The sequence below is a fragment of the Pygocentrus nattereri genome, chromosome 26 (assembly GCF_015220715.1).
Source record: "Pygocentrus nattereri isolate fPygNat1 chromosome 26, fPygNat1.pri, whole genome shotgun sequence".
Lineage (NCBI taxonomy): Eukaryota > Metazoa > Chordata > Actinopteri > Characiformes > Serrasalmidae > Pygocentrus > Pygocentrus nattereri.
In genome coordinates this window covers 24,750,430-24,765,000 of record NC_051236.1, presented here as the reverse complement: position 1 = coordinate 24,765,000, position 14,571 = coordinate 24,750,430, and the positions used below count along the sequence as shown (strand labels likewise).

General features: G+C 39.3%; 2 protein-coding genes across 4 annotated transcripts in view; both read right to left on the bottom strand.

Moving 5' to 3' along the window:
- Nucleotides 1-882: 882 nt before the first annotated feature.
- LOC108427649 (C2 calcium-dependent domain-containing protein 6-like) lies at nucleotides 883-5,629 on the bottom strand. The gene is made up of 12 exons (XM_037534775.1): nucleotides 5,227-5,629; nucleotides 4,893-4,970; nucleotides 4,510-4,607; nucleotides 4,295-4,346; nucleotides 4,043-4,167; nucleotides 3,128-3,256; nucleotides 2,997-3,041; nucleotides 2,791-2,859; nucleotides 2,586-2,675; nucleotides 1,471-1,599; nucleotides 1,121-1,250; nucleotides 883-1,020 (listed from the first exon to the last, which is right to left on the bottom strand). The coding sequence occupies exons 2-9, from the start codon at nucleotides 4,954-4,956 to the stop codon at nucleotides 2,610-2,612; spliced, it is 648 nt and encodes a 215-aa protein (XP_037390672.1). The 5' UTR covers nucleotides 4,957-4,970; nucleotides 5,227-5,629; the 3' UTR covers nucleotides 883-1,020; nucleotides 1,121-1,250; nucleotides 1,471-1,599; nucleotides 2,586-2,609.
- A 2,638-nt stretch (nucleotides 5,630-8,267) lies between these two features.
- Nucleotides 8,268-14,571, bottom strand: part of lepr (leptin receptor) — a 59,962-nt gene continuing 53,658 nt past the window's right edge. For all 3 annotated transcript variants that reach the window (XM_017698165.2, XM_017698167.2, XM_017698166.2), the window contains 4 exons: nucleotides 13,003-13,080; nucleotides 12,262-12,355; nucleotides 10,130-10,205; nucleotides 8,268-9,936 (listed from right to left, as the gene is read on the bottom strand). In XM_017698165.2, coding sequence (XP_017553654.2) covers nucleotides 9,154-9,936; nucleotides 10,130-10,205; nucleotides 12,262-12,355; nucleotides 13,003-13,080 — 1,031 coding nt within the window. In that variant the 3' untranslated portion in view covers nucleotides 8,268-9,153. The remainder of the gene's footprint in view (nucleotides 9,937-10,129; nucleotides 10,206-12,261; nucleotides 12,356-13,002; nucleotides 13,081-14,571) is intronic.

The following is a 14,571-nucleotide window of genomic DNA, read 5'->3' as shown; positions in this document are numbered from 1 at the left end:
GACCTGGCAGTGTCCAGACTTCACTTAGCGATGATGTAGACTCTTTAGTAGGGCTGTTTGAAAACTACGGCCTTATTCTAACTTTGCTTGTGAAGACATCAATACATATGTTATAGCCCCCATCTCAGTCCAGCACACTGAGTGCGGCCCTTTTTCACAGCTAAGGCAACAGTTTTACAAGTTGTCAGTAACAGTAAATACCAAAGCCATGAGCTCCTTTATCTCAGGGTGCTTTCAGGAACCGATCTAGAACAACCATCAGGAGGGCTACGGTACTGCTTTCCCCCAGCAGACTACCAAATTACTCTACTCCCCAAAAGACAGGCAGGTATGGCCCAGTTCTGGCTTACATCGGACCATGGTTGGTCGTCTTCTGGGCATGTCTGCGTCCCCCTCTGTCATGACTGACTGTTCAAACTGGCTGTAATAATCATTGGAAAAGAGTTTTGTTTTCCTTTGGGTAAATGCATAGATCTGCTTTCATGGTGAACTTTTATCCATTCAACCAAAGTTTAAAATATTCATCTTCATTAAAATCCTGTTTGTTTTTTCTTCTACTTGTGGGACCCTGAACATTACCCACCCACCACATCTGCAGCTACAGGGGCCTCGCTTCAGTCATAAACAAAGTGCAAAACTATAAGTAAAAATATTCTGTTTACTTTTAAAATCAATGCTAATCAGAATTCTTAATGCATTGGAACAATATTATTGATCATTTATTGATTTATGTATTTATTTACAAAAGTCATTACATTTTTATGGAAATTAGCTTTGAGGGCAGCTGCTTGATGACAACAACAGAAATCAGTTTAAAGCTTAAGTTCTGGCCATGAATATTCCACGAGTTTTCAAATTCAGTTTATCTAAAACTTAGATTTCCTAAAAAACAAGCAGAACATCACTTTTATTTGTGGAAATCCAATTCTTTATTGTTGTTTGCTGTTTTTGTTGTTTCCACTGTAGTTCTGTCGTCCTCATCGTCCTCGTCGCTCTTCTCCTTCTCTATTTAGACACGACCTGTCACGCACAATATTACCTCGTGTTAAACACAGTACATAAACCACCACACTAGCACTGGGGCAAAACCGGTAAGAACGGACAAATCACAAACACACACCTAGAAGCCGCCATTCTTTCTGCTGGGATAGCTGGTGCTAAAACTCTTCCTCAGAATGAGTTTCTCCAGAAACTGCACCCTGTCCTCTCCTGTCTCACACTCCTCCAGACCTTTACGTAGCTGCGACAACCTGACAAACACACACAAATACAAGCATAAAGATTTGCTCAACTCTCACTCAAATCATGGTGCCAGATTTACTCAAATGTATAAAAACCGATTCAAATTTCTATTATGTGGTATTAATTAATGTGCAGCATCACTACACAAATACCCAGGGCGCAGACCAAGCTGAGTGTGGCTCATCCATGCTACTCTCAGCTTAGGCCTTGATGAAGCATGACACTTACCTGTCTCTCCTCTGGATGCGGTCCATCAGGCCAGCAGATATCCTGGACTCTGTGCCTCTTGGTGTATCTTGCTGCATCACAGAGGGAATGATGTCTAATCCGGGCAGCGTGGAGGGGGTTATCACATTACTGAGAAAGAAAGAGTGACATATGTCAGTTTGTCTGTATGGAAAATACAGAAAAAGTCAAAATAAACGCAAACTTTTAAATGTTTATTATTTCACTGATCATTACAAATCTTTCAGCACTGCAGTCAGCCACTAAAGGCCATGCGTAACAGTGATTTTACAGGGGTAAAACACAATGACAACATTCAATGTAGTAATTACTAATAATAATCACAGGTAATAATTATTCCATAAACAATGTAGTTTGTTAACAGTAAACTATGACTGCCAAGCAAGATAACAGTCAAAGATTATTCCATTAACACCAGAACATTTTTAATAATTTGTCGAATTTATAGAGAATTCTGTATATTAAAGCAAGAATCCACAAAAGGCCTTCGGTTCTTAGAGCCTAAAACTCCCTTCCCTGTAATAAAATCACAGTAACGCACAGCCTCAAGTGTCTTATTACTTTTATAAAACGGCAGCCAGCATGGAATATCATTAAATATACACTTTCAGAAAATAATTTGAGGTATTATTAATAATAATAAACATCAACAAGTATTCCACCAGAAATGTAGTTCCTTTAAAGTATGGTATTGTTGCTAAGCAACCACAGACTGCTGACAGACTTGTTCAGCATGTTTGCTATCTTTTAGCCTGTAGGCTAGCTGACCAGCCTAGTTCTAGTTAAGAACATACGTTTTCAGCCCCTCAGTTTAAACAAAAAAACAGGTTCTTACTTCATCAATATACTCAGTAGCCAAAGCAAGCAGCCCCAGAGTCAAAGATTATTTCTAGAGCAGCACAAGGCTTTTTTTGTGCTGGGGCGCAGTAATACACAATTCAGTTGTTGTGAAGCGGTCATAAGTGTGGGTATACTGTGGACTTTACAACGGCTTCGAAACACGGCTTATGCAATTACATTTTAGAACTGGAACACATTGTTGAACAAATACCATAAAACATCTTAAAAATATTGTAATGAATGGGTGCACATCTTACCAATATGGATCTCTTTGCTCTTGATCAGGAGGGCAGCGGGGAAAGGGAATTCTCCACTAGATTCTCCATTGTTCTTCCTGCATGTTTGATCTATAGAGAGAGAAAACGCAGCATGCTCAACATCACCGTCTTTATTATTATGAGCAATAACGATTTCTACACTACATACATAACAGCACGGTCTACGTCTGCTCTGGACACAAACCTGGGGAGAGTATCCATAGCCCAAAGAGCCGTAGGTGAACGCCAGCTCTGCATCCAACTTGCAAACTTTCTGAAAACACAAGGAATCGAATCATTTCTCTCTCTCTCTCTCTCTCTCTCTCTCTCTCTCTCTCTCTCTCTCTCACACACACACACACACACAAGGAGACGATATATAAAATCAGGATTTTACGAATGACCACTTACCTGTCGTCCAAGCCTCAAGTCAAACTGGTGGCTGACTGAAGATTTCTGTAAGAACAGAGAAAAAAAAATGGTTACATATTCATTATTGGTAATCAGTGACACTGAGTGGCTTCAATGAAACCTTGTCTTACCTTAAGGATTTCCTGCAGCTTGATGCTGCCTCTCCCTATGATTCTAAGGGCAGCTGTGTCAGGCTCAGAAATGATCAGCTCCACCACCATTAAGCTTGACTGATTAACCCCGAAAACCTCCTCCTGTATCTGCAAAGACAAACAGACTAGAAAGGTGAGTAGGCTTTCAATTATTTTGGACAAGTAGTTCAGCAAGCTTTGCCAAGTGTGGTTTTTAAGGTGCTTTGGCAGTTGTAGCCTACAGATTAAGCAGCTGGTGTAGTTACAAAACATCATAGAACAATAGTTCTACTTTCATTCATTGTCAGTTTAATGCCATTGTAGCATGGATGCAGCAATATTTAGAGCTTGACTCTTTGTTTGCCCTCAGGCCATTATAAGTTTTCAGTCTAAAGTTTGTGTTTTTTCTGAATAAATGAATATTTAATATAATAACTGTCCATGCTAATTAACTGTATGCTACAATCTGGCACCTCTGCTCAGTCATAAGCTGTTGGGTGTTCTCAGAGGACTATGCCAAATTTCATGTTCAGGGCATCTTCAGTTTTAACTTTCCGGGGTCCAAAAACACATGAAATTGGATGTTTCTTTATATGTTTCTCTATCTTTGCTATAAGAAAGCATAGAAACACAGTGGGAGGCAGATGATGCGTATTCATAATGTTTAAACTATGTGTAATTGGTGTATTCATGTGTCTATTAACGGTTTTTGTGAAACTGACCAATTGAGACTCTGGAAATGACTAAAGACTGAACATCAAAAATCATTCATTAAAGATCAGAGTTCACATTCACTAAAGTTGCTGCAGTGGCTTTGTAAAATAGCAACATGCATAACGGACACCAGAGGGTTAAAAAAACGTTTGCCTGCTGTGCAGAGAAGAAGAAGAGAAGACACTGATAAGTAATACTAACCTGTAGGGAAAAGTGCTTCCATTCGTTGAAGCACATGGGGTCGCTGTAGGGCTGCTGCATACAGTACTTTACCATTCCCCCAATAGTGACCCGCACAGTAGCCCAAGTGCCTTTCTTCACAGGAGCTGGTGGAGAAAAACAGCGGAACCAGAACCAATATTATTCATCAATACAGACAAAAACGACTGATGTCAATACAAACCCAAAGACTAGCCTTTAAACAAACGAGACTGCTATAAACCTTAAACATACCATTTTTGCTGAAGGCGCTGCAGGTCTTGAGGTGTACAGTCAGGACCCCTGTCTGTTAAAGGACAATAAACATACATTTCAAGAGTGCTTTATAAGTCTACGACAGTCATTAGCATAATTCCCAAATGCAGCCACTATTAATGTGACTATATACTTTCTCTCAGCTGAAACAGAGACAATTGTTCAATTTAATTTGACAATTAAACAACACTAACCGGCGTCCCGCGTGGTATCAATTTGCGTGGTGGACAAACTTGCTCAGCCTCCTCTTTTTTTTCCCTCAGCTTGAACTTGCTGACCTGAGAAATGGAATCTCACGTAAAAAAGGGAGTGAACAAAAATATAAATAACGATTCACTGAATGAAACAATGCGTTTCTGAACCCGTCAGAAACAAATCAAGTTTCAAAGGTGAGATGTTCTAATTATTCAATGTGTACTTGCCGTGTAAAAATCAAGGCAAGTTAAATTTCTTGACTGAAATACTTTTAACAGAAAAAACTAAATAATAAATTCAGTTTCTTGATGTAATTTTCAGGCTGAAGAGATTTCTCATGTATAAACAATGCCATCTTTTTATATAGTGAAGAAGTATGTACCTGCACCAAGGACTGAACAGAGGACAGCACACACTGCAGCATCTTGCTTCCAGATGACCTCCATGCTGCAGGCTCCACCTGAGAGATTAAGACATGGCTGTGTTTACCAAAAGCTGAAGATTATATCATCTGACCAACTTTCTAGAGTTATTTAACACAACATAACAGAATGTGGGAGTTCTAGAGCTCTGAGTGAATCTAAACAATCCAGACTTCGTCAGCCGATGAGCTCATTAAATTACATTTGGTCTTTTCCTGACACTTAGTGGATCCAAACTAAATTAATGTTAGAAAATAATAACAGAATAATTCATAGCACTGAGTAGAGACTCACCTGTTGGGTGTCCACCTCGATGCACACTGCTCCCCCACCGTCATGGCCACTCCACGCTGTTTTCTCCTCGGCTGTCTGTCCGCTCACTGATCCATCCGTCTGGGTCCGAGTCAGAGTCTCTGAAGCCTGTACTTCTGCTTCTGACTCAGTGAAAGTCTGAGGCTGTGGTCCGGCTTCCTGAGGGACAGCGCCGCTCTCATCCCTCACGCAGTCCTCTCCATCGGGATATGTGCTGCGGTCAGATGGGGAGGGAGTGGATGGTTTAGGCTCCTCTTTTTCCTCAGGCTTGTCCAGCTCCTGGACAGCACTTTCCTGCTGGATTCCATCAATAACAGACTCTTCAGGACTCCAGTGCTGAGCTTCCTCTTCAGGCCTGGATGACAGCTCTCTGTGAGGGGACAGCTTCTTCATCCGCTCAGCCCTACACCGCTCTTTTCTCTTCATGTGCTTCCGTCTTGCCATGTCTTCCTCTACACTTATACCACTACTTCCATGCTATTCTGGTCGGTGACCTTCTCTTCCTGCATCAGCCTCTCCTTCATGGCCTGCAGCTCTCTCGTCAGATTCTCGTCTCTCTTTTCAATTCTGAGACTCATCTGCTCTTTTCTGGCTTATCTTCTCTCTGATCTTCTCCAGCTTTTCTTTTAGCTTTTCTTCTCTTGCATGGAAGCTCGCGATCGCCATCTCATGATGTTTCAACGTTTCTTACAAAGATCTGATGATGTTCTCTCGGTGAAACTGCTCCATTCCCATCTCACTCTGCAGATTCCTCTTTTCCTCCTGTTTCCTCTGCTTCTCTTCTGCTTTCTTTTCTCTGTGTTCAAGTCCATCTCTACTCTCTCTCTGGACCTGCTGGAGCTGCTTCTCCTCTCCATGTCTCTCCTGGGTAATTTTGGGGAAGCAGTTGCTTGAGGACCCGCAGGTTGTGGGGCTCGGTGGGGGGCACAGCTCTGTCTCCTGTTCCAATCCCTGTGGATCTGCTGACTATAAGATGCAAAATGACCGGGTTAATGTAGCTGTGGTTACTTAGTGTTTGATAAAAAGCTGCGGAGGACTGATGTCTTACCTGTGTTGTCTTCCACTGCTTTTTGTTTCTCTTCATCTTTTTCAATTCTGCTTTCTCTTTATCCAGTTGTTGTGCTCTAATTTGGAAAACGATAAATAATAAAATAAAACATACATACCAATTTATAGTTATGGGTTCTGTTTGAGGATTTAACCATTTTAACCATCTTCATTATCAGAAGAGTGAATGAATGAGAAATTGTTTACACTCCAAATTAAACATGAGGCTGTCCAACTTCAAATGTTGTCCTTAATGTAAAAAAGACTGAATATTATAATTTCTCAAATGAGTATTGAATTTTAATCCTCCTGTGTGGGAAACCTTAATAAAGCCTTTCAAATCTAGTAAAACTTATTGACGGCAAGTTCAATTCATTTGTCCAAAATTGTTCTTTGTGAAATATGAAGAGTCTAACGCTGATGTGTTTGCTTGGCACTAACTTATGAAATCTCATTCGAGGCACTAGCATGAATTAACATTGTGCTATTTGATGGATGCTGAAGGCAACTTAAGAAGTGCATTAAAACATTTCTTTCAGCATTAAACACAGCAGAGTTCTGCAAATCTAGCATTTACTCAATTATATAACCAAAAAAACTGTTGCATTTCAGTGAATTAGATACTGTTAATATTTTCTGAATAGTATGCTAACCCGTTTCTGCCCCTGGAAAGTGTATATAGCCATTTAGAAAGTCACAATAATGAGAATGTTTCCCATAATTATGACTTAGTATCACGTAAGCATAACATAATTAGGACTTATTCTATCATAGAGATGATTTTGCATATCGCTGTTGTCAGAACAAAACCTCGTATCTTTTGACATAATATGAAAGTACATGTTGCCCTTTACACTGTATGTACATTTCATGATGGATGGACTGAAATAAATTACCCAAAATGACTTGGAAAGAATTCTGGTTCCATTGACTTACATAGAAAGTAAAGTAGGTTTTAACCTTCTACTGTAAAGTTACCATTTTGGAGATATGAGGTTTTCTTCCGACAACAGCGATATCAAAATGACTTATTCTCTCATAATTAGGACTTAGCAGATCATAATCAGCATCTTATAATCATCCATCCATCCATTTTCCAAGCCGCTTCTCCGTCAGGGTCGCGGGGGGGTGCTGGAGCCTATCCGAATCATGATTTACTTTATTATAATAAAGACTCAGCATCTCATATTTATGAGAAAATGTTCTCATTATAAGACACCAACTCATAATTATGAAATCGTACATGACCTTATTTTTAAAGAGGCATAAATGAGCCTCCATAGTTTTGATGACTACTGAATATCATTTAATTATTTACTGTAACATTACTTTTTACTCTTTTATGTAAATAAGGGACAAACCGGGCTGTGCATTTACTTTAACTAAATAACAGAAGCCTAAATGAACATTTAGCAGCAGATGAAAGAGCATATTTCTAAATCATTATTTAGGAAAAATAAACTTCGTCACTGAAAAGTAAAGGGAAATCTTTTCTCCTCTGCAGATCATCGTTCAGTACATTAGTTCATGTTAGAACTGCAGCTGTAAAGACGCAGTTAGTTGGGGAGTTTCTAACGGCTGTTCTTCTGAGCATGCGCAGATCATTAGCTACCATACCGTAGTAACTGATTTCAATGCTTCAAACGCTTTCTTGTATTTGAATGTTAATTCAGTACAGACTCAGCTTAACAGTATTACCTACTCCCTGATAAGATGATTTAGATGCTCAAAGTATCAGAATTAACGGTTATTGTGGTTGCATTTTCTGACAGGCCAAATATCCTACCTACACTTTTATGGAGAGCGCTAAGCTAGCTTACCTAAAAATATGCGGAACGGTAGGACATTTCGACAAGGTAGCAATTCCTTACAGCACCATTACGAAAGAACGATTCACGATATGTCGCTAGTTAATAAAAGTGTCTCAATAAACGTTTACCTAACATAAGTTCAGAATAAAGGTATAATGATTGACAGTGCTTGCAATAAATAGTTTATTCTGACCAGAAAAATAGACAGGAAATATTTATACACTGTACAAGCATTCGATAGATACATTTTAACATTTTGAACAGATTCACTGTCAGTAACATTCAATGGTCATCATAAACAGTTTGCAATACAAAATGTCAGACAATGAAAATAGATGGGACGTTTCACAACTCAATGTTCGAGTTTTCATAGAATGTAAACATCAATGACAAAATACATTCATATTCAAATGTAAATAGAACAGAATTATTGTCATAGTGTTTCAGTGGATTCGATCGAACCTCCTTAACCATTTTCATCTGCACCGATTGCACAGGTTTTACAAAAGCACCTGTGTCCTATGTTTTCAACGCCTGAGAAAGTATGGTCCTTTCATTTTATTTGAATACTTCCTGTCACACCACTGTACATTAGTCAGTAATTCAAACGTTTACTTCAGCCCTCAAACATGAGACGCATCCCATATGGCGAGGATGAAAAGCAGCGAGTTCCAGTAAAAACAGGTTGAGACTCAACCCAACATTTGACATTGTCAGACTGTGCTTAGATGGCAGGAGCAGTCTGATCCAGGCACAGTTTGCTCCAGGCAGTTTATTCATGGAAAATTTGGCTGTTTCTTTTATAGCTTCTCTTTAAAGTAAGGTCAAAAGGAGGCATATGGTGATCACAAGGTGGTTTAGATCAGAACAGGTGATCCAATGTTAAGGTCCTTTGCTAATGCAGCTTATCCAAGGCCAGTTTAGTTGGTTTTTCTCATGAGGAATGAGGGTGAATATGAAAAAATAATGGTAGCTGTTCATAAATCCACTTTAGCGGCAGTTTGCAGAAGTTTGCGAGAACATTTGCAGAGATGAGACATACTTTTTTATTTCACAGCTGGGGGGCACTGTCCTCCACTTTTTCTCTGAGCGGTTCGGTGGCTGCAATCTGGAACTGGGGCAGATAGAGAGGAATGCTTCTCTGGGAAGAGGAGCTTGAATCACTGGTGCCAGAAAACTTGCGTTCCAAATGCGGACTAGAATCTACACACGAAACAGTTTCATCCACATCTGCGTCTTCATCCTGAAAATCTTTTTCTTCCTCCTCATTCATTCCCAGGTAATAGAGTTCTTTGGCCACCCACCTGCTCTCCAGAGCTTCATCCTCTTGTTCTGACGTTTCAGAAAACTCTTCCACCGAGTTGTAAGAGCAGGAGTTTCGAGGATTCGCACCATCGGAGCAGGACTGGTTCTCCAGCTCCCAGAGTCCTCCAGGGAAGGAGCCAGAGATATCAGAGTTATTGGCTGAGAAGTTGCCCTCATCGCTGGAGCTGCTTAAACTTTCCTGCTGTTTCCTGAGGAGAACTGGCTGATCAAAGACCAGAACAGTGGAGTATGTTACAGACGACTGGCCAGATGTTTCTGGAGTTGTAGCTATGGTAGAGGTGTCAAGAGAAAGTGGCTCAAAGGAGCCTTCCATTGCTGTAAGATTGGTGCTTTTGCTTTCCACGTCTACAGAACAGAGAAGCAGGGCCTCCTTTTCTTGGTCTTTCTCAAGAGCGATGAGAAGGGGTTTCTCAACTATCTCCACTTCACTGACTCTTTCGGTTACCAGCAGAAGTGGGCAAGCAGTGAGGCCTTCTGGGTGACCAAACAGGTTGTCTGTGCCTTCCAACTACAAGAAAAATAAGATAAATATTCCAGTATTAAGTAAAAACACAACAGAAAACTATTGATGGAAGGACATGGTGTTTATGGTAAACATAAGTCAAGATAAAAAAAATTCTTTCTATACAGTATCAATACAATGATCACAAATCCAACAACAATACAGTTTTCTGTATATACCAAAACACTTGAAATCTGACCGTTTTGAAATCCACCCCTTTGGCCCAGGAGCAGTTGTTGGGATTTGGGACATCTTTCCACATCAGCTTTCTGATTCTGAAAGTTACAGAGACTGAATTTTATGTCCAAACAGACAGTGTGTCTTAACCATTGTATTATAAGAAAAGCTCGGAATCAAACTATTTCTCTAAGCTGATACAAACACTAATACCTAGACTTGGATACAGATTCCTGAACCACTTTTCCCCAATACCTTCTTTTAAATTACAAACTGAAAGTGGGTGTGGATTAAACCAGATATGAGTGTGAGGTGCTGGAACTGGGTATATTTACTGACACTAGAGACTGCAGAAGAATCAAGAATGGCTGAAACAATAGTATGTAGGAGAGAGAATAGTTAAGCAAGCCCAAGATGAATGCGCTTTTAGTCATGTCCTCATATTGCCATAGCAACCTTGTTTGCAAATGTTGACAGTGACCTGACAAGATATTTCTCCAGATTCACACTGAAAATATTTTTGTACCACAATGTTAACTTTGTCATTATAAGTATTTTATTGTTTAATGAGCTTGTGAATATGAATCACATTATTTACACCCATAAGTTTCGCACAGGCCATATTTCCTCCAGTATGTTAAATTCAGCAAATAAAAAGTAACCGGCAATCAAAATGTGCAGAAATATGTTTTCTGCACAGGATTAAAAACACATTACAGATGTAACAAAATTCATAGTGCTGATATCTGCTCTTCGACTAAAACTAATTCTTGCACTCCTGCCACTTTTGGTTAAATTGTTGAAAGTCAATAACCCTATTTAAAAAAAAACTAATTAATCTTGTACAAATAGTTTTAAAATTATTAAGCAAAATACAGCATGTGCTAGCTTGTGCTCCACTCCCCCTGTAGTAAATGCAAGTTATACAGCTTACCATCAGTCTGGATTTTAAAGCAGCCATGCTCACTTTTTAATATTCAAGAGCATCAGTAATTCTTTCAATACCAAAAATACACTGAATTTTGATCAAATGTAAGACAGATCAATGAAATTTAACAATGAGGCTTTGAAACACAGTAGGACACTTGCTACAGAACAGTGATATACCTGCCAAGCCAACCCGTCCGGTCTTGCTCAATGCAAATTTTTGTGACTGCCTCAACCTTGTATGCAATAATTTGAAATGTAGCACTTATTAAAGCATCTAGTAGTGGCATCAATTTCATTACCAAGAAACTCGAAACAAATCTTTACTGTTGTGGTCCTATTAAAAAAAAATAGTCCCAAACAAGCCATGCAGCCTGAGAGACTGTGCCACATGTCTGAAATTGTAACATGAATTAAGTAAATCAGATGAGGCTTACACAAGAATGAACAATAGGCTTGCATAAGCAGAATCACACATAGCAAATGCATATTTATTTGCTGAATGAACAACAGCATAGTGTGCAATGAGCTCTCTTCTTTAATGTTAAGATTCACATCCGAAGCCCATGTGTATTAGTGGGCTTTACGTGGCTCAGTAAACAGGATGAAGGTCATTTTCATTAGTGGCTCTACATAAGAAAAGGTGATGCAAGTGAATTATCCTAAATGGAGCACACAAAGTAAAGCCATCTGACCGATGGAAGTAATGGACCCAGTAATCAGATGCATTTGCAAATTATGGGCAGATTTCACAACAAGCTTGCCCTTGAGCAAGGCACTCAGTCTTCTGCTGCTGTGTATTGTGTAGCCCAAGGCTCTCTCTCTATGCCTTACTTGCTTCTCTCTTGCTCATTTACTCTGTTACTCCTGCTCACCCTGTGCTGTCAATGAACCATGAGGACTTTTATCCCCTCCTCTGTCACTTTTCATATTTCATTCTGTCAATCAGCACACAGTGCAGTGTAGACAGGATCAATAACAATTATTCGCCAAAGGCTTAAACCATCAACCTTAGCCACCAAATCAGTATTTTGATTCGATAAGCTTATATATGCAGTGTTAATGTGAATACTAACAGGGGGCCAATTTAAGGTTCACAATATTAAACAAAAGAACATAAAGGCATTGGTTTTAAACCATAGGCACTGTTGGTTGATCTTACTTGTCTGACATTTTGTTCGATTATATCAATTTTGGTTAAATTAAAGTTAAACAATGATTTCTTACTGGTTTTGTGAGATGATAAGAGTGACGAACAGCACGACGGAGAGGAAAGCGATGATCATAAGGAGCATGTAGGCTGCAGGATCACTTCGCACAGCTGCAAAACAAAGCAGAGTTTACAGTTTATAGAGCAGTTCAGTATTTTTGAATGACATCTCTCTGACGTTACTTGTGTACACTATATGTCCAAAAGTATGTTGACACCTAACCATCACACCTATAAGAGCTTGCTGGAAATCCCATTCCAAAATCAATGGGCATTTATATATAATGGCCCTCCCTTTTGCAGCTATAACAGCCTCCACTTTTCTAGGAAGCTTTACGCAAGGTTTTTGAGTGTTTCTAAGGGAATTTGCAAGGTCAAACACAGACGACAGATGGGAATGTTGTTTAGTGGGGTTGAGGTCAAGGCTGCGAACTGGAGTTCCTCCACACCAAACTCATCAAATCATGTCAAACCATCTAACGGGGCAGATGTGCCTACTCTGGGGCAGATTTAGCAGGGTAGATGTGCCTACTTTGGTACAGGGTTAACATCTATATTATTTAACAGCTGCAGGAGATGGTAGAACTTTTCAAATGCTGCAAAAAGTACTGTATATATGTATTTGTTTTTATTTTTTCACCAAAAAATGATTATTGGACCAATTACTTGGTGATTAATCATTTATGAGAATATTTTACAATACTTCAGCTATTGGTGTGTGCAAAGGACCCAGATAAAATATAAATACTTAGACTTACCTATGCATCTCACTGGCTCTCCCTCCCCATCCACAAATACAGGGTACAGTCTGAACTCCTCTGAGCCATAAAAATGCCCTGTGTAAAACATCACAGAAACTGTAGCTACTGATGCATATGTAAAGAGAAAATGAGTAGTAAGAGGTGTACAGGTTGATTTCATACACATCTTATCTGCCTTGATTACTACAGACACTAGCAAATAACCACACTGAAATAAACCTGCATATCGCTGCTGTCAGAACATAAATGATAACTTTATAGGAGAAGCAAAAAACATACTTTACTTTTAATGTAAGTCAAAGGAACCAGAATTATTTCCAGGTAATTTTTTTTTTTTTTTTTTTTTTTTGGTAATTTTTTTTTTTTGGTCCATTCATTGTGAAATTCACACACAATGTAATAGGCAACAGGCATTTTCAAATCATGTCAAAAACACAAAAATGGTAATGCAAGGTTTTATTCCAACAGCAGCGATATATATATTGTTGGATTTTAAGCACACAGTCATTTACTAAAACTTGGGGGCCCCTGGGTAAATAACACGCGTGTTGTTTTACTGAATGAAAATAACATATCATACACAAAGAAAACCCTTGCGCACATTTTAACATACAATTACTGCTTATTTGCTACATTTAAGACACAGCAAGAAAAAATTAAAAAGCAACTGGCATGTGCAAATGATATGGGACACGGGTGCTGAGTATTGTAAGGTTCTTGTTTAACCAAAGTATGTGAGGTCAATGTCACGTTCAGTTTTACTGTGTATTTCAGAACTGAGCTCCCCTGGTTCATCTTTATTGAACTATACCATCTGTCCTATAGCATCTGTCCTGTGAGAATTTGGCAATGAGCCATTTAACTCATGTAAATCTGCAATTAGGATGGATGAAAGCCAGGACTTTCAGTGCTTTCTGCAAGTTAATGTTTTTCTATCATTCTATCACTCTACAAAGACAAAATGCTTCCTTTATTGTTGGTGTGAGTCATGAAAATTCATTCAGGGCTCAATTCGGTATGTGCGTATTATTGGGTTTTTGTTTTTTTTGGGGGGGATTTTTACACAATTTTCTCCCCAATTTAGTCGTTTCCGGTTCCACCAGTAAGGACTTGATTGATCACATGATGATACCAATGCTAGGAGGGTGAAGGGTAACACAGGCTTCCTCCGAGACCTGTGAAACCAGCCACCGCTTCTTTTCGAACTGCCACTCAAGCAACGTCACTGGACAGCCAAAGGAAAGCTCAGAGGAAAGCGGCAACCACCAATTCGGTTACGTCAGCTAGCAGACACCTGCACTAACTAGCATCGCATTTAGTGATGGGGGAGAAGGGGGGGCCATCCTACCTGCCCAGAGAGAGCGAGGCCAATTGTACTCTCTTGGACTCCCAGCTACAGATGGCTTAGCATCACCAGGAATCGAACTGCTTATTATTGTTTTAAACACAAAAATGTGTTAGACCACATTCTTTATATATCAAACGTAATAGAAAAAGACATTTCTGGTTTGACCTTAGGGCTTAATAATTAATTGTTTTTATATCAAAATTACAATTTTAGTTTGA